Here is a 20,329-nt window from a genome sequence, read left to right as displayed (position 1 = left end):
ACGCAAGCAGTGGGAGTGGGAGAGGGAGAAGCAGGCCTCCCACTGAGCAGGGAGCCCGATGTGGGATTCGATCCCAGAACCCTGGGATCATGGCCTGAGCTGAAGGCAGACGCTTAACGACTGAGCTACACAGGCGCCCTTTAATTTCACTTTCTGCTGCTTCATTATTAGTGTATAGGAATGCAACAGATTTCTGCACATTGATTTTGTATCCTGTGACTTTACTGAAATCATTTATCAGTTTTAGTGGCTTTTTGGTGTAGTCTTTAGAGTTTTCTATGCAGTATCATGTCATCTGCAAATAGAGTTTTACTTCTTCCTTACGAATTTGGATGCCTTTTATTTCTTTATGTTGTCTAATTGCTGTGGCTAGGACTTCCAGCAATATGTTGAATAAAAGTGATGAGAGTGGACATCCTTGTCTTGTTTCTGTCCTTAGGGGAAAAGCTCTCAGTTTTTCACCATTGAGTATGATGTTGGCTTTGCGTTTTCCTTAAGGCCTTTATTATGTTGAAGTAAACCTACTTTGCTGAGTGTTTTTATCATGAATGGATGTTATATTTTGTCAAATGCTTTTTCTGCATCTATTGAAATGATCAGATGGTTTTTATCCTTTCTCTTACAGATGTGACATATCACGTTGATTGTTTTGTGAATATTGAACCACTGTTGCATCCCAGGAATAAATATCCCAGGAATAAATAAAGCTCATGGTATATGACTTTTTAAATGTATTGTTGGATTCCATTTGCTAATATTGACGATTTCTGCATTTATAATCATGAGAGATATTGGCATATATTTCTCTTTTTTTTGGTGGTATCTTTATCTGGCTTTGGTATCAGTGTGATACTGGCCTCATACAATGAACTTGGAAGTTTTCCTGACTCTTGTTTTTTTGGAATAGTTTGAGAAGAATAGGTATTATTTCTTCTTTAAATGTTTGGTTGAATTGATCTATGAAACTGTCTGGTCCTGAACTTTTGTTTTTTGGGAGGTTTTTGATTACTGATTCAATTGCACTGCTGGTAATTGGTCTGTTCAAATTTTCTTTTTCTTCCTGCTTTCGTTTTGGTAGTTTATATGTTTCTAGGAATCTATCCACTTCTTCTAAGTTGTCTAATATGTTAGCGTATTGGTTTTCATGATTCTATTATAATTGTTTGTATTTCTGTGGTGTTGGTTGTTATTTCTCCGCTTTCATTTATTTTGTTATTTCTCCTCTTTTATTTGTTTATTTTGTTATTTCTCCTCTTATTTTGTTTATTTAGGTTCTCTCTCTCTTTGTCTCTCTCTTTTATTTTTGTTGAGTCTGGCTATAGGTTTATCAATTTTGTTGATCTTTTCAAAGGACCAGCTCCTGGTTTCATTGATCCATTCTATTTTTTTTTTTTTTTTTAGTTTCTATATCATTTATTTCTGCTTCTAATCTTTATTATTTCCTTCATTCTGTTGGTTTTTGGTTTTTTCTTTTGTTGTTGTTCCTTTTCTAGCTCCTTTAGGTGTAAAGTTAGGTTGTTTATTTGAGATTTTTTTTTTTGCTTTTTGAGGTAGGCCTGTATTGCTATAAACTTCCCTCTTAGAACAGCTTTTGCTGCATCCCAAAGATTTGGGGCTATTGTGTTTTCACTTTCATTTGTTTCCATGTAATTTTTTATTTCTTCTTTGACTTCTTGGTTGACCCAACATGTTATTTAACCTCCATTTATTTGTGGTCTTTCCAGACTTTTTCTTGTTGTTGATTTCTCCTTTCATAACATTGTGATCAGAAAAGATGCATAGTATGACTTTGATTTTTAAAGACTTGTTGAAACTTGTTCTTTGACATAATATGTGATGTATTCTGGAGAGTGTTCCATGTGCACTTGAAAAGAATATGTATTCTGCTGTTTTAGGATGGAATGTTCAGAATATGTCTGTTAAAACTATCTGGTCCAATGTGTCATTCAAAGCCACTGTTTCCTTGTTAATTTTCTGTTTGGATGATCTATCAATGTGAATGGGGTGCTAAAGTCCCCTACTATTATTGTATTACTATTATTTTGTTTATGTTTGTTATTAATGTTTTATGAATTTGGGTGCTGCCATGTTGGGTACATATTTACAATTGTTATATCCTCTTGTTGGATTGTCCCCTTTATTATTATATAGTGTCCTTCTTTGTCTCTTGTTACAGTCTTTGTTTTAAAGTCTATTTTGTCCAATAAAAGTATTGCTACCCTGCCTTTCTTTTGACATCCATTTGCATGATAAATGTTTCTCCATCCCCTCACTTTTGATCTGAAGATGTCTTTTGGTCTGAAATGAGTGTCCTGTAGGCAGCATATAGGTGAGTCTTGTTTTTTTATCTACTCTGTCACCTTATGTCTTTTTCTTTCTTTCTTTCTTTCTTTTGAGAGAGAGCATGAGCAGGGGTGAGAGGCAGAGGGACAGAGAGAATCTTAGGCAGCCTCCATACTCAGTTTGGGCCCAATGAGGGGCTCAATCTCATGACCCTGAGATCATGACCTGAGCTGAAATCAAGGGACCCTGACCCTTAACTGACTGAGCCCCCCAAGCACCCCTGTCACCCTATGTCTTTTGATTGGAGCATTCAGTCATTTATATTCAAAGTAATTACTAATAAGTATGTACTTATTGCCATTTTGTTACTCATTTTGTGGCTGTTTTATAGTCCTTCTCTTTTCTTCTCTTTCTCTCTTCTTTCACACTTAGTTGGCTTTTTGTAGTGATAAACTTGGATTCCTTTCTCTTTATTTTTTGCATATCTATGACTGGTTTTTAATTTGTGGCTACCAGTAGGTTTGTATATAACATCTTCTGCATATAGCAGTCTATATTAAGTTGATGGAAGCTTAAATTTAAATCCATTCTTTACTCCTCTATCTACCATGTTTTAGGTATATGGTGTCACATTTTACATCCTTTTATTTTGTGAATCCCTTGACTGATTTTTAAGAGATACTGATTTTTACTGCTTTTGTGTGTTTTTTCTTTTCATACTTTCACTTATGGTCTTTCCTTTCCTCTCAAAGTGCCCCCTTTAATATTTCTTGTAGGGCTAGTTTAGTGGTAATGAAATCATTTAGTTTTTTTGTTTGTTTGAGAAACTCATCTCTCCCTCTATTCTGAATGATAGCCTTGCTAGATAGAGTATTCTTGGCTGCAGATTTCAGCACTTTGAATATATCATGCCACTCACTTCTGGCCTGCAAAGTTTCTGCTGAAAAGTCTACTGATAGCCTTATGGATTTCCCTTGTATGTAACTGTCTCTTCTCTGGCTTCTTACAAATTTTTTTTATCACTACTTTTTTGCCATTTTGATTACTATGTGTCTTGGTGTGGACCTCCTTGGGTTGTTTTTGGGGGCATCTCTGTGCCTCCTGGATCTGGATATCTGTTTCCTTCCCCAAATTAGGGAAGTTTTCAGCTATTACTTCTTCAAACAAATTTTCTGTCCCCTTTTCTCTCTCTTCTTCTGAGATCCCTATAATGTGAATGTTATTATGCTTGATAGAGTCACTGAGTTCCCTAAGACTATTCTCAATTTGCATAATTTCCTTTCCTCTCATTTGTTCAACTTGATTACTTTCCATTATTGTCTTCCAGGTTATTAATTCATTCTTCTGTTTCATCTAGCCTGCTATTTATTACATCAAATGTATTTTAAATTTCATTTATTGTGTTCTTAATCTCTTATTGGTTCTTTTTTATCTCTGTGTTAAGGGTTTCACTGATGTCTTCCACTCTTTTCTCAAGCCCAGTGCCTTTATGACCATTACTTTAAATTCTCTATCAGGCATGTTACTTATATCCATTTTGCCTTGGTCTCTTGCAGTGGTTTGGTTCTGTTCTTTCATCTGGGAGATATTTATCTTTCTCTCGTTTTGTCTGACTTTCTTCATCTGTATCTCTGTGTTAAGAAAGTCAGCTACTTCTCTTGCCTTTAATGATAATAGCTTTATGAAGAAGAGGTCCTGATGGTGCAGGAAAACTCTAAATTTAACTCCCTACTGGTTTTCCCTACAGTCTGAACTTTTTCTGAATTGTATACTATATTTAGATTTAGGAAGATATAATTAGATCAAATATTAGATTTTTAAAGCGTATGAATATGGTAAACCATCAATGCCAAAAATACACAAGCCCAAAACCATGGCAAATCCAAAATTAGTAAAAGAGATGTTATAAATCTCTCTGAAAGTGGTATCCATTGACTGTTACTGACAAAGCATTTGTATTTTACATGATAAATTTTTGTTTATCAAGAATCTTGGAGGTTCTATCAAGCAATAAAATTATGAACACCAGGATAGAAAGATGAATACTTTCTCTATTAATGAGTGGATGTAGCTCACCTTCAGCACAGGCTAAGACTCTAAAGAATGAGTGGGATTCTTTTGGTTACTAGTGGCAGGAAAACTGACCCCATCTGGCCTAAAAGGAAATTTATTGTCTTGTCTAACTAGAAAGCCCAAGTGTAGGTCCCAAGGCTTCAAGTATAGCTGGATTCAAGCAAAACAATCCATTCATTCTGCTTTCTGCATGGCTTTAGTATCAGGTTTCACACGGTAGTGCTCCAGTCCTTCTATCCTCTTAGGTTCAAGATGAAAAAACAAGAGCAAGTTCGCTTTCCCAAGAACTCAAAGGTACTAATTTGAGTCTCGTTCTCATCCCTGAACCAATCACTGTGGCTAAGGGAACATGATGCACTGACTAACTTAAGCCTAAGGAGTATGTTTCACCTCTAAGGACAGAGGCATAGCCTTGCTCAAGCATGTGGACTGAAGAGAGGGAGAGTGAGGAAAGAATAAAACTTAATATAAAAGTTGGGAGCTGTTGCTGGAAGATGGAATGGGTGGGAATCTGGAATACAAGTCACAAATGCCTATTTTATGAGGAATCTCAATTGTGGCCATGGAGATATAGTTTTGCTGGCTCTGTTAGTACCAATTTAAAAATAGTCCTACATCAAGGGTGGTGATAAAAATGTATAGTGAATCCACTATTTATAAGGCAGGTGTGCCACTGGATCATCAGTTTCCATGGCTGTACAATGACAATTATACCATTTACAACTCACTTTTTTGGTGAGGATTAATAAACCAATGCATGTGAAAACATAGATGGTTAATAAAGGTCATTTGTCTTCCCATTTTCCTTTGACTCAAATTTTCCTTTTTTAGGTTTGGAGTTTTTCAAAATAGGAAGTATGCCCGACTCATTTTTTTAAATCTCCAGAACCTAAGACAGTACCTTAGTATAGTAAAAACTTAACATGTGCTGAAAAACTAAATAGGTGTATTAGTTAGATTATAGGATAGGCTGCTGTAATGGAGACCATGCTATATAATGGATCAAACAAGATAGATGTTTATTTCTCTCTCATAGAGCAGTCTGGAGCTTTTGCACAGTTTTTGGTAGGAAGGCAACTCTGTTCCCATAGATCATGCAGCCTTCTTCTGTCTTATTTCACCTTTCCCTTGTTTTCTTTGTGGGCAAGGTTGAAGCTTGCTGACCATCATCACAACTGTGGTCCAGCCCATGGGAAGTGGGAAGAAGATATAATGGGCAAATAGCCTACTTTTAAGAATGTGATACAAATATTGTGCACATCTTCTCAGACATTAGTCATGTGGCTACAATGAGCTACAAAGAATGTTGAGGAAGATAGCTTCTAGCAAGGCAGTCGTAAGTCAGCCATGGGGTATCCATTATGAAAAAAGATGAGGAGATAGGAGATCAATGTGTGGTCTCTGTCACATACAGCCACGTGAATGTCAGAGACACTGGAGCAGTGGGTACCAGTTTTCTCACAATGTCACTGGCAATGAAAAAACAAAGGAAATGTTACTTGGAAAGAACTGTGGGTCATAGTTTCAGAGTGTCAGATGTAAATGTGCCTCTCTGTGTTAAGGCTAAAGATGGAAGTTAAACTAATGGAATTTTATGCTTAGCAAATTGACTAAGTATAATCTTTTATTTATTTATTTGAGAGAGAGAGAGAGAGACAGAGAGAAGAACAGAGAGCATGAGCGGGGTTGGGGGGAGAAGGAGAAGCAGGCTCCCTGCTGAGCAAGGAGCCCAATGTGGGGCTTGATCCCAGGACCCTGGGATCATGACCTGAGCTGAAGGCAGATACAACCGACTGAGCCCCGCAGGTGCCTCAACAAAGTATAATCTTAAATGAATTCTAGAAAGCACTTATTTCTTTTAACTCAGCTCACCTAAGTTTATTAGGTTGGAAGTATAAACTTAGAATTTATTTATTGTTAAAGGGTTACTTTTCTAAGAATGATTCACCCTCATTTGATCATTTCTTCATATGAAAGTTCGAAGGAATGTAGGAAGAATTATTTGAGCTAAGAATTATATTTTCAACTAAAGATATATAAAAGAATCTTAATTACAGTCTGTTCCATGTTGAAGAGAGCTGCCCTAAATCAAATATGATGTATTTAGGCAATTAGATGTCCCAGAAAATCTGGGGCAGTCTAATTTTAGATATCTGGTGTTGTTACCAATCCTATAAAACATTTTTGAGCATGTATCACCAACATATGTGTATTTATTTATATATCTATGTACTAATATATGTGTATGAACTGACATGTTGTACACATTATAAAACATACACCAAAAAAGAAAAAATTTTAAAAGATTTTATGTATGTATGTATATATTTTAGACAGAGGGAGAGAGAGAGAGAGAGAGAGCACTTGAGCAGGGGGAGGGGCAAAGGGAAAGGGAAAGAATCTCAAGCAGACTCTGCACTGAACATGGAGCCTGACATGGGGCTCAATCTCATGACCCTGAGATCACAACCAGAGCCAAAACCAAGAGTCAGACACTTAACCGACTGAGCCACCCAGGGACCCCCCAAAAAGAAATTTTTAAAGGATGAGCTAAACTAATTGCAAATAGAAGTTTTAATACTCATTTCTTACATCCTCCTAGGGCTCATGCACACACAACATGAAAATCATTGCCTAGTCAATAATAGAGGCTAGACCAGAACCCGGGTATCCCTTCTTACAGTTAAGTGGTCTTTCCTCTTAACTGCATTGCCTTTCATCTTTTTTAATGTTCCATGTAACTAAAGTTTTGTTCTAGACAAGATGGAGTAGGTGCATCTCATTTTATACCTCCTGCTAATAACAATAACAATACCAAAAAATCCTGAATGGAATATATAAGTCATTTACCAGAAGATCAGAAAAGTGGAAAAAAAGTGAATTAGCTAGACATCTTGAGACTTGAGGAATGGCCTGGTAGTGAGTTTCCTGGGCTCTTTTCTTGCTCTCAATATATCCAGGTCTGTATGCTAAAAATATTTGTAACCTCAAAACAACAGTGGGCAGAGACAAAAAAGCAAACAACAACAACAGAAGAACAAACAAAAACAGCAATGACAACAAAAATAAGAAAATCTTATCTCTCTAGCCAAAGGACTGGGAAAGGAGAAGCCCAATAGAACAGAAACTTCTTAACTATATGTGGTAGGCAGAATTCTAAGATGTACCCCCAAGTTTCCTGCTATTGAGTAGATGTCCTGACCTGGAACTGTGAATTTGATGGACATGACCTCTGTGGTTAGGCTATGTTATATGGCATGGTGGACATTAAGATAAGGAGATTATCCAGGTGGTCCAGGCCTAATCACATGAGCCCTTTAAAAGTTAAGAGTTTTCTTTGCCTGGTAGTAGAAGGGGAAGTCAGAGAAATTCACAACATGAGAAGCATTTGACATGAGGGTGGTTTTCTGTTGCTAAGATGGAGGAGTCCACATGGGAAAGATCTGAGAATGACTCTAGGGGCTGAATGTGGTCCCCTGCTGACAGGTAGCAAGACTCGGGGATCTTAGCCTTAACAACTGAAAGGAAATGAATTTTGCCAGCAATGTGAAAGAGGTGGAAGTGGATCTTTCCCTAGTTGAACCTCCAGGTGGGGATGTGGCTGGACCACATCTTGATTTTAGCCTTATGAGACATTGAGCTATGGAATTCTTAACTAAGGAAACCATGAGATAATACATTTTTGTTGTTTTAAACCAATAAGTTATTGGCAATTTCCTTGATCTTGAGATAAAACCTATGAAAAAGCCATGTACTCCCTCATCCCTATGGTGCTCCAGGAGTGGGGCTGGTTGGCAGAACTCTAATTAACTTCTACCATGTATTAGTTTCCTATTGCTGTTATAAAAAATTGCCAAAAATTAGTGGCTTAAAACAACACAAATTTATTACCTTACAGTTCTAGAGATCAGAAAGTCAAAGTGAGTCTTACTGGGCTAAAATCAAGGTGTCCATAGAACTGCCTTCTTTCTGGAAGCCTTTCTGGAGGCTTTGGGGAGAATCAATTTCCTTGCCTTTCCAGCTTTTAGAGGCTGCCTGTGTGCCTTGGCTCATGGCCCCTGCCTCTATCTTTAAAGCACATCACTCCAACCTCTACTTCTGTGATTACATCTCCCCTCTTTTTTTGATCCTTTTGCCTTCTTTTTTTGAAGACACTTGTGATTACATTGGGCCCACCTTGAAATCCAGGCTAATCTTCCCATATCAAGATCTTCAGGGCGCCTGGGTGGCTCAGACGGTTGGGCATCTGCCTTCAGCTCCCAGGGTCCTGGGATCGAGCCCCGCATTGGGCCCCCTGCTTGGTGGGGAACCTGCTTCTCCCTCTCCCTCTGCCTGCTTCTTCCCCTGCTTGTACACTCCCTCTCTCAGTCAAAAATAAATAAAATCTTAAAATAAAAGAATCAATTAAAAAAAAAGATCCTTAACTTAATCACATTTGCAAAGTCTCTTTTACCATGTAAGGTAACATATTCATAGGTTCTAAGGATTAGGATGTAGACAATTTGTGTGTGTGTGTGTGTGTGTGTGTGTGTGTGTGTGTGTGTGTGATTGTTCTGTCACCACAACTCCCTACAGAATAACACTCTAGAGGCTTTATAAACCAAATTGACATTTGAATCATAGCCCACAAAAGTGGGCTAGGCCATACATTCAGAACATAAATTGGTTAAGTACATGCTCAATTAGGATATCTTTTTTTTTTTAGAGGAGAGAAACAGTGAATGGGGGTGGGGGAAGGGCAAGAGGGTGAGGGAGAGAGAGAATCCCAAGTGAGTTCCATGCCCAGTGCAGAGGCCAACATGGGGCTTGATCCCACAACCCTGAGATCGCAACCTGAGCTGAAATCAAGAGTTAGACACCTAACTGCCTGAACCACTCAGGCTCCCCTCAGTTAGGATATCTAAATAGGAATCAGACTCTTATGGATATCCAACTGTCCAGGATATAGTACAAAACTGCTCACCATATTAGGCAAATTCAACTCCAGTAAGAAAATATAATCAACAGATGTCAACATCTAGATGACGAAGATGTTGGAATTATCAGATGAGGATTTTAAAGCAGCTATTATAAAAACATTCTAATAAGCAATTGCAAATACTAGAGTCAAATGAAGAAGAAACAGAAAATCTTAGCAAATTTTATAGATGATATAAAGATAAACCAAATGGAAATTTTAGAATTTAAAAATATAACTGAACTAAAAAATTCATTAGATGGGTGTTTTAATTGAACCTAGGATTTAATGTCTAAAAGTGACTAAATGATAACACTGACAGGTCAGTGCCATTGAAAGAAGAGTTTAAGAAGTACTAGAAGTACTTCTAGTAGAAGTAGAAGTAGAAGTAGAAGAAGTACTAGAGTCAGTCAGGAGGCAGGAGGAGTGAGAGGAAAGCACAGGCACAAGCCTTTATTTGGAAACCAATAGAAGGAACAGGTGAGGCACAGTAGTCAAGTTTGAACAAGTTTAGGATTGAATAGTTTGAGTAATTTCAGCAGGCTCTGAGCTATGGTGGTGATCTCTAGTTGTTCAATATCTGGCCCCATGTGATTTAGAGCAGGGGAAATATTGGCTTGGTGTGTGAAAGTTGGATAAAGGAGGTGGTTGGGATAGAGCTCTGGATTGGTAGGTCTGCATATAAAAAGCATGTGGTAGACAGAGTCATTTACTACCTCCAGGAATTAGTTAGCTCTGGGAGGGGCACTTTTTCCGTAGCCAGCAAGGCTCCCAAGATGTGAAAGCATCATAAATATAGAAAATAATAACAATTAAAATAATGAATTCAATAGCAAAATTGGCAGGCCAGAAGAGTCAGTGAACTTGAAGGTAGAGCACTAGAAATTATCAATATGAACAACAGATGAAAAAGGGATTAAAAAAAAATGAATGGATCCCCTGGGACCTGTGGGATAATAACAGAAGATTTAACATTCATGTTATCAAAGTTTCAGAAGAAAAAGAACACTAAGCTGAAAAATACTTGAAGAAGTAATGGCTCAAACTTCTCAAATTTGGTGAGAGACATAAACCTACAGATTCAAGAAACTGGATGTACCCCCAAACAGAATAAACTTTTTAAAAAATTCACACCCAGACATGTCACAATTAAATCTCTGTAAAGGGAAGATGAAGGCAGATGAAGAAAAACTTTCGAAAGCTGCCAGAGCCAGAGAGAAACCATGCATTACCGATTGGGGAACAATGAGTCAAATGATAACAGATTTCTCCTCAGAAACTTGAAGGACAGAAGAAAGAGGCAAACATTTTCCAAGTCCTGAAAGAAAATCACTGTCAACCCAGAATTCTTTTTTTTTAAAGATTTTATTTATTTATGATAGAGTGTGAGCACAAGCAGAAGGAGGGGGAAAAGGGAGAAGCAGACTCCCTGCTGAGCAGGGAGCCCAACACAGGCCTAGAAAGAAGATGCTTAATGGACTGAGCCACCCAGGCGCCGCCCAGTATTCTTTATCCAGCAAAAAATATCCTTCAAGGGCGCCTGGGTGGCTCAGATGGCTAAGCGTCTGCCTTCAGCTCAGGTCATGATCCCAGGGTCCTGGCATCGAGTCCCATATCGGGCTCCCTGCTCAGCGGGGAGCCTGCTTCTCCCTCTCCACTCCCCCTGCTTGGGCTCTCTCTCTCTCTGTCAAATAAATAAATAAATAAATAAATAAATAAATAAATAAATAAAATCTTAAAAAAATATATCCTTCAAGAAATAAGGTGAAGAAACATTAAGAGGATTTGTCACCAGCAGACCTGCTCTAAAAGAATGACTAAAAAAGCTATTCAGATAGAAAGGAAATGACAATGAAAGGACTCTTGGAACATCATGAATGAAAAAAAGAGTAGTGGATTTATGTAGATTGCGTACTACAGAACATTCCTGAAGTGACAAAATTGTAGTGGTGGAGAATAGATCAATGGTTTCAAGGGTTAGGGCCAGGAAAAGTGTGATTATTAAAGTATAGCACGAAGAAGTTTCTTTCAGATCATATGGTGATAGAACAGTTTTGGATTCTGCTTGTGGTGATGGTCATAGGAATCCATATATGCGATAAGATTTCAAATTTTACCCTTAAAAAGAGTGTATATAAAGAAAGACTGGTGAAATCCAAATAAAATCTGTACCTGAATGAACAGCATTGTACCACTGTGAATTTCCTGGTTTTAACATTTTACTATGGTTATAGGAAATATTATCAATGGGGCAAGACTGGGTACACAGAAACTTTCTGTAATATTTTTTTACAATTTCTTGTCTTAACCAATTTCAAAATAAAATATTATAATAAAAATAGGACCTATTTTAGTTTTTTTTAATTTAATAATTGAGAAAGGTAGGATAAGAGCAGGTGAATTCAGGATTTGGAGAAAATCAGCTGAATTGGCAATTGGTGTAGGATAGACTTTGGTTGGTTTAGTGAGATCATTCTTTGCACACATCTCCACCAGTCTATACACACACATGCATATGCACACTCACAGACACACACAAACACAATTATACTCACCTAGGTTTCAATATTTCCCTATTATCCTTCTACCATTCTCTTTCCAGTCACCTATCTTAGATTTTTTTCTGTGCTTAGCACAGATGATCAGGAGATCATCCCTCCTCCCGTTGGTGGTCTGACCCATTTAACTCCTCTCTGCACCCACTTCTGCTTCATCTCCTAACCATTTTTGAAACCCTTATAGTTCTTGTTATCATAAAACTCTAGCCTCTATCTCTAAGAATTATTTGCCAGCAGCCTAATAACACTGCAGCATTTACTGAGTCTTATTAGATATGACGGAGTGAGAGGGCACAGGCCTGACTCAGAGGCCTGTCAGACCCTAGAGATGCCACAGTCTCACCATCACATTCCTGAGGCCCATATGTCCTCTGGAGGGTAGAGGTTGGAGGAGAACTGTTCCATAAAAGTCTGATGTAACCATGGCAGGTGGGTAGGAAGTTGGAGGAGAGGAAGGGAGTGGTGAGAAGTTAGCTTATTTAGGAGAATGCTAACAAGCTCAAATCCTCTGATGATCATTCAGGCTAGGACTGAGAAAGGAGAAGGGAAGTCAAGAGACCAGAAGGAACAGAAAATTTCTGATAGCCAAAGACGCTATTCCCATCTTGTTCTGAGGCTCGAGGGAAAGGAAGGGTTAAGATGGTAGACCCAGTTCTGAGGCCCTGGGAGAGGGACTAGAGAGAGCTCAGTTATTGTGGATGACTTTGCAGATCCAGTCTGTATAGTGGGAAACCCTGGTGTAGTAGCCAATATCACCTCTCAGAATACATCCTGCTGACCAAGATAGGATCCCGTGGAGCTGATTCTGGCACAGGATTGGGGCAGCAGGTAATTCCTGTTAGGAAAAGGACAGATGGGTCAGGCAGGATAGCCAAAACAAAGATGACCTAGTACCTAGAGTCAAGTCACTATCTGAGGGGTCCAGAATAGAAAGACTTAGGTGATAAGGACTGGGAGAAATGTCTGGTGGATATCTTGGGCCCATCCCAGCACTCATTCTAGGCCACATCAGAGTTAGCCATGAAGAAATAAGAACACTCTGAGATGTTTCTGCCCTGGCATCTAAGTTCATTCATTATTGAAAAGACACATTCTTTCCTGGATCCCATTTACCTTTATCTCTTCTTGAATGTAGAGACAGGAAATTAGATTGGTTGAGGGAGATATGTGGACCCCAAAACAGTGTCCTAGACCAAACTCAAATGGGGCAGAGGGAAAAGAGTTACCTTACATGTGTGTGTGTTCTCCAGAGATGATCCTGCACAGAACATGTTCTCTGTGATTTTAACAGGAATTTGTCCTACTGGAGTCTCTTGGCAGTCATCATTAGAGAACCAAAAGACAGTCTGGTTTAGCTGGATATCAGGCTCTGTGTCTATGAACACGAGCGTGCGCACACACACGCACACACACACACACAGAAAGGGAGAAAGAGAGAAAAGGCTTTGTTTCTCTTTGATCCTTAACATGTTCATCTCCCTTTCTTCTCCCCTTCACTCCCTCTTTTCTGTTATTAACCCCTCCATCATTCAATGAAAGAAAAAGCCAAAATGAAAAGGAACCAGAGAAGAAGAAACATAATGAAATGAGAAAACCATGGTCTGGTCCCAGTGTTGCAAACTGCATACCTTGGGCTTGTGTGTGCATGCTTTTTTTGTGTGAATGTTTGTCTCTAAGTTTCTAACGAATAAGTCACACTTAGCATCACCAGTGGGATTACTTGCCAAGCCCTTCCTCACCCAGACACTTTTTCGCCCTCACCTGGGGGATGAATGAGTCAAGAACACTGGACTCCAGAGACCTCCAGCCATAAACAGTCATGTTACCAGCTTGGGCCTCAATTTCCAAATAAATAAAACTAGAGGTTAAGATATTATAAGTTCTCAGGTTTCTTCCAATTCTCATGACCTATAATAAAAATTATATGATAATCCTCTTTGAGTGGATACTTAAGGAGCACTAAGGGTCTGTCTTGAGGGCCACTCACTGGAATTCTTCCATTCCCAGCCCCAGCCAGAGACTGTGCACTTTTCCCCTCTTCTGTCATCTGTGGTATTGGGCAGAACCACCAGCTTCACCTGATCGTTGAGCTTTTGGGGATGATTCAGCTTGATAAGCATGAGGTCATGCTCAGCAGAATCCCGGGTAAAATCTGGGTGTTGGACAGTAAGCATGGGTCTTAAGTTTCCAATCTTGTTTTGGAAACTCTCTTTTGAAGCAGCAATGTTTATCTCAAGAAATCTGGAACAGGCCATGAAGGATTAGATATTATTCTATTGTTCACCTTGTATCCTTTCTCCCCCAACTTGCTTTGTGACTTTGTATGAATTCCTTCCATAACTTGCCAAGACCTCCATTTCCTTGTCTGGCAAATGAGCAATTTCTACTGCACTTCTATAATTCTTTGGTCTGTACCACATTGTATATAGGCTTTTCTTCCCTATTGATTCATCCCTTAGTCCTCAGCTTCCCCAGTTCCCTCTGTCTACATCATCCCACCCAGAAATCTAGCTCATAACCACCTAGATCTATTTCCTGCCTCCTTCCAATCACTCACTTCTCGGGCTTGAGAGCTCCTGGGCAAGTTTCTTCAGGGCCGAGCCTCAGTACCCCCTTACCTCTCCCTCTAGGACCCCCATTACTCACGGCAAGAAGCAGTGGGCTGCAGTGAGAACCCACTGTTTGTGGATCAGGGTCCCCAAACAAGACTTATATTCTGAGTTCAGGAAAACCAAAAAGGTTGGTACAGTTTTGATGTCCATCTGATTGAACTGCTGGGCTAATTTTACTTGTATCGGTGTTGGTTTTACAGTTATTGTTGTTACTACTGTCAGATAGGGGAAAGGAAGACAGAATTTTAGAGACAGGCAGATATTCCAGAAGATCGAAGTCTGAAACACTTTATACAGAAATGCTTTGAAATGGTGAATGTGTTATTGACATTTGAGGAGTTACTGAACCATTTCAGGGTCCTTCTGTTACTTTCCCCTTAGACTTCCCTCTGTATTTGTATCCTCCTTCTTTTTACTCCTCTTCTCCTTCCTTCAGCTTGATTTTTCTTTTCCTTAAGCTTCCTTCCTAGCTATATAGCAAAATCACATTCTTTTGCCAACACCCACCATCCATTGTGCCAAGTCTTATTATCTGTCTGAATCTTCTCTTGCACCCATGAAGCCAGAGGAAAATCAGTGGGCTCTACATATCTTTGAGTGGGCTAGGAAACTTCCAATCACCAGTATCCCAAATTCTTACCTTTCTAACTAATGTACTCTCCACCCATCTTATCTAGACCCATTTCCTACACTTTCTTCCAATATGACCTTTTCAAAGTTTTAAGCCAAAATAGGAACCTGCACTTACCAGTCACTGTCAGAATGCTGAAGACTAGAAAGAGGTGTTTCATGTCTGTGATCTCCATGCCCTCTTGCAGTAAGAAGACCTGGGAAGGGAGTGAACTACCAACAAGCCTGATCTCCTAGAAGCTTTGCAAAGGCAGAAATATCAAGGTGGGGTGGGGATATAAACCAAGGGAGGATGGCATCAAAGGGAAGGACAGCCAGACCTTATTTCTCTAGAGTGTCTGCCCTCCCATTGTTGTCTGGGAAATTTTTCTAAGGTGAAATGCCTGACCACAGATGGATGTCCTGTAAGCCAAGAACTTTATTAGCAAAGATAAATCTCAACTGGCCAGTTGTGTCTGCCTTATTCCACTGTCTCCAGTAATACTTCAGTTGCTGGTTCCCTTACATTTACTCACCTGTCTTCACTTAGTGTGGCTGATCTTCACCTCTCTGTGTGACATTTACTAGCCCTCAAGTTCAAAATAAACTCCCTCCTCTGTGAGCTACACACCTCACCTAACAAACTGAGCCTTCACCCATGTCACATTGACTCTTGCCCTAATGTCACACTGGCTCCACCCCATGACATCCTTTCATGTCACAGTCCCCATACCATGTCATCCTCCCTCTAACCCCCAGATACCACTGACCTCTCCCTGAAACTTTGCAGAGCCACATAGAGACAGACAGGGCTCGGCATGGGGTTCCCTCAGAATGGAGTCAAAGGGATAACAAGTAGAATGTATCAGTTGGCTTTTGCTGGCAAATTTCCTCAAAACTTAGTGGTTTAAAATGGTAGTCAATTATTTGGTCATAATTCTGTAGGCTGACAATTTGGGATGGTCTCAGCAGGGCTCACTGATGCAGCTGGCAGTCAATGGTCCCACAAACATGTCCAGTGGTTGGCTTGTTGTCAGCTAGAGTGATGAGGATAACTAGGCCATGTGTCTATCATCATCCAACAGGCTAGTCCAAGATCATTTATATGATGGTAGTTGCAAAGTTCCCAAGATCAGAAAAATGGTAAATCTCAATGCCCAAATCTTTAAGCCTTTACTTGTGTCATATTTGCTAATGTCTCATTGGCCAAATCAAGTTGCATGGCCAACTCAGAGTCACAGGTAGAAAAGAGTCCACTACCTGATGGGAGAATGTGTAAAATCATATGACAAGGGCACAGATAGAAGAAGGGGCATAGTATTTGGCCTTTTTCTTGCCATTTTATTGTGTAAATTTTCAAACATACAAAAAATTTAAAAACACTGTACTGTGAATACTGCCATGCCCACCACCTCTTTTCTTCAATTAACACTTTGCTATATTTGTGTTATTACATACTATCAATCTATAGTTGTGACTTTTGTTACAATCTACCACACAGAGGCAACCAGCTTAACCTCCTACAATCTGGCTTCCTCTCCCACCTCTCTGATAGCAACTCCTTTTCTCACAGCTGCCACCCTCACTATATAGCCACTGAGTTGTTGTGATAGCTTTCAAACTGGCCTTCAACAAGCTATCTCTTTCTCTATCCAATTTTGCCAGATTGATTTTTTTTTTTTTTTTAATTTGTTGTGCTCTTGCTTAAAAGCTTGCAGTTGTTCCTAGTGCCCATTACTTCATGTCTAAACTCCTCTGCTTGGCTGCCAAGGCCCTCAGTAATCTGGTACTAACATGTGACTCTGTAGGAATATGACATAATGGGCAGAGTCAGAGTTCCTGGGCAATCTCAAAAGCGGCCTGTGTCCTTGAAACATCTGTTGGTGAACTTCTTACCTCTCTCTGACCAACTCTAGTCCCTGTGTGTCCTAACCACTTTTAAAAATTGGCTGTAATCTTTGGCTTTTAGCCCTCTTAACTTGGCCCCACCTCGACATCTCCCATCAGGACCCCATAGGCACCAATTTCTGCTTTGACCTGGATATCTTCTCCTTGGATCCTTGTCAAAAATCCCATGACTTTCATTCTTCTACAGTCATCTGTTGCCCTACTGGTGAGAAAGGACTGGCTCCTCCCCCTGTCATTTGTCAAACAGTGGCCTGTTTTGAATATATTCTTCTGATTGGCTGTGAGTCCTTGGCTATACTTCCTGGGTTCACACAGGAAAGGATTCCCATCCAACCTCTGATTTGACTATACTTCTCACTATACTGAGGAGTAAGACCTTTCTCTGCTCCCTATCTGTGCTAATTCCTGTCTGGCACCCACTGAGCTCCACTTGTTCAGACTGGGTTTTAAGAGCCCCTCAGATTCCATTTGTGTCCACTGTCCCTCCCACCAAACTATTCCCTGGTGATTTTTCTCTTTTCTCTACTATAGAATTTTCACTCTGGGTCGGCTAGTTTCTTTGGTATTCTTCACATAGACGATTTCTCTACATGCTTCCTTTCATTCTTTGGCTCACTGGGGGCATCTACCCTACCTCACCCCTTATCAGGGAGTCTGCTCCTACCCATAACCCTTGCTAAATGACTCAAGCTTGGATGTCAAAGGGCCAGAATCTGGATCCTCAGAGACATTTCCTGGATCAATGTAGCTCTACTTCAATGCCCAAACCCAGTTCCGCCTGATCTGGGTGTGATACCTCCACACTCATAGCTCATCCTATCAGACACTCACATGCTTCTGGATGGTCTCAGACTTAAGAAGCTCCATTTACGGGGCGCCTGGGTGGCTCAGTCGTTAAGCGTCTGCCTTCGGCTCGGGTCATGATCCCAGGGTCCTGGGATCAAGCCCCGCATCAGGCTACCCGCTCCGCGGGAAGCCTGCTTCTCCTCCCACTCCCCCTGCTTGTGTTTCCTCTCTCACTGTGTCTCTCTGTCAAATAAATAAATATAATCTTTAAAAAAAAACAAACAAAAAAACAAAATGAAAACATTAAAAAAAAAAAAGAAGCTCCATTTACTTGGTTCATGACCTTGACTTAAGAGCAGGATTTGTATCTGACTCAACTCTGTGTCTCCAGATCCTAAAATAATACCTAGCACTGCATAGTAGATTTTTTTTTTAAAGATTTTATTTATTTATTTGTCAGAAAGAGAGCACAAGTAGGGGGAGTGGCAGGCAGAGGGAGAAGCAGGCTCCCCACCGAGCAGGGAGCCTGACAGGGGGACTCCATCCCAGGACCCTGGGATCATGACCCGAGCCAAAGGCAGATGCTTAATCGACTGAGCCACCCAGGCGTCCCTGCATAGCAGGTTTTATACACACACACTCATGCATATACATACATTTTTTGGATGAATGAATGAATACCATCTATCACCTGACTTAAAACTCCCAACAACCTGCCACACTGATCTGACCTCCAGATAATGTAAGCTCCCTGGCTTGCCTCAGGTCACTTCCTTGTGAATTAATGGGAATAGCATTTCAAGATTATGGTCTTTGATTCCAAGGATCAGGTATTAGACATCACTGGTATGAGATTTAATCTTTTTTTTCTTTTAAAACTTAATTGAAATATAATGACATACAATAAATTGCACATACTTAAAATTTGGTACAATTTGGTAAATTAATGAGCATATTCCCAAAAGATGCCTTATGCCCCTTTGTAATTCCTCTTTCCCTCCAACCTACCACCTTATCACTAGGCAGCCACTAATCTCTTTCTATCATTATAGATTAATTTGTATTTTCTAGAATATTAAATAGTCATTACAGTAAGTTTTCTTTTTTGGTCTGGCTACTTTCACGCAGCATAATTATTTTGGATTTATACATATTGTTGTGTGACCCTGGAGTTCATTCCTTTTCACTGCTGAGTAGTATTCTATTGTATTGATATACCAAAATTTTTATCTATTGATGGATATTTGGGTTGTTTACAGTGGGATTATATAAATAGAGCTTCTGTGAATGCTTTATATATGTGGGTCTTTATGTAGGTGCATATGTGTGTATATGTCTTTATGTAAACATATGCTTCCTTTTCTCTTGGATAAATAACTAAAGATGAAATGGCTGGATCATATATAGTAAGTGTACGTTTAACTTTTAAAGAAACTGCCGGGGGGTGGAGCAAGATGGCAGAGGAGTAGGAGACCTGGATTTCGTCTGGTCTCAGGAATTCGGCTGGATAGGGATCAAACCATTCTGAACACCTATGATCTCAACAGGAGATCGAAGAAAAGAATAGCAACAACTCTCTGAACAGAAAGTGACCACTTTCTGGAAGGTAGGACATGCGGAGAAGTGAATCCGAGGGGATATTCGGGAGGATAGACGGCGGGGGAGGAGCCTCCGGCGGCCGCTTCTGGCAAGTGATAGAGCTGCGGAGCACAAAATTGGAACTTTTAGAAGTCGGCTCCGCTGAGGGACATCACTCCAGTGGCTAAGCTGGGGGTGGAACCCTCGCGGGACAGTGTGGTCTCAGGACCCTCGGGGGTCACAGAAAGACCGGGGTGCCTGAGTGCGGCAGAGCTCCCAGGTATCAGAGCAGGGAAGCCGGCTGTAAAGACGGCTGTAGAGATGGAGGCCAGGAGTGGGCTCTCAGCTCGAGGTTGTCATAAACCGTGATCCACGGCACAGTCGGGCCACTGATCTTCCAGCAGGGACCCAACAAGTGGCAGATACGGGGAGACTCCCCTTCCTTCCCTGGAAGGAGCGGTGCGGGAGCGCACCGTAGGGATCAGCTGGGTTTGGAGACTCCACACCAGGTCGGGTGCCAGAGATAGAAACGCTCGGTCACTGGCCAGGTGAGCACGGAGGGCAGCCAGAAACTGGGGAGATGGGAGTGACTGAATGCTTTTCTCTGGGGACTCACTGAGGAGTGGGGCCCCGAGTTCTCAGCTCCTCTGGGGCAGAGATTGGGAGGCCGCCATTTTCACTCTCATCCTCCAAAGCTGTACTGAAAGCTTGCAAGGAACAAAAGCTCCCGAGAGCAAACCCAAGCAGATTGCTTAGCCCTGACTGACAAGGGCGGGACAATTCCGCCTCCGGCAAAGACATCTGGGAACCATGGCAACAGGCCCCTCCCCCATAAGATCAGCAAGAACAGCCCGCCAAGACCAAGTTTACCAATCAATGAGAATGGCAGAACTCCAGTGCTAGGGGAATACTGCATATCGAATTCATGGCATTTTTACCATGATTCTTTAGTTTTTCAAAGTTAA

The 20,329-nt window shown here is 40.4% G+C and overlaps 2 protein-coding genes across 4 annotated transcripts in view; both read right to left on the bottom strand.

Moving 5' to 3' along the window:
• Positions 1-20,329, bottom strand: part of STAT1 (signal transducer and activator of transcription 1) — a 293,833-nt gene that overhangs the window by 22,484 nt on the left and 251,020 nt on the right. The window lies entirely within an intron of this gene.
• LOC114223950 (serine protease 58-like) lies at positions 12,552-15,295 on the bottom strand. The gene is made up of 5 exons (XM_028122988.2): positions 15,232-15,295; positions 14,518-14,698; positions 13,859-14,112; positions 13,098-13,246; positions 12,552-12,706 (listed from the first exon to the last, which is right to left on the bottom strand). The coding sequence occupies exons 1-5, from the start codon at positions 15,287-15,289 to the stop codon at positions 12,557-12,559; spliced, it is 792 nt and encodes a 263-aa protein (XP_027978789.2). The 5' UTR covers positions 15,290-15,295; the 3' UTR covers positions 12,552-12,556.

This window comes from Eumetopias jubatus, unplaced genomic scaffold (genome assembly GCF_037043125.1).
Source record: "Eumetopias jubatus isolate StellerSeaLion01/CBP00866 unplaced genomic scaffold, mEumJub1_p1.0 scaffold_3, whole genome shotgun sequence".
Lineage (NCBI taxonomy): Eukaryota > Metazoa > Chordata > Mammalia > Carnivora > Otariidae > Eumetopias > Eumetopias jubatus.
This window is presented reverse-complemented; position numbering and strand designations above follow the sequence as displayed.

Excerpts from the sequence above, each read along its gene's own strand:
- LOC114223950 (XM_028122988.2), bottom strand. The coding sequence starts at position 15,289 with ATGGAGATCACAGACATGAAACACCTCTTTCTAGTCTTCAGCATTCTG. Across the intron at positions 13,247-13,858 it reads CTGGGAATGGAAGAATTCCA|ACACAGAGCCTGATATCCAG; the intron begins GTGAGTGGCCCT and ends TCGTGTTCATAG. Across the intron at positions 12,707-13,097 it reads AGAACACACACACATGTAAG|GAATTACCTGCTGCCCCAAT; the intron begins GTAACTCTTTTC and ends TTTTCCTAACAG.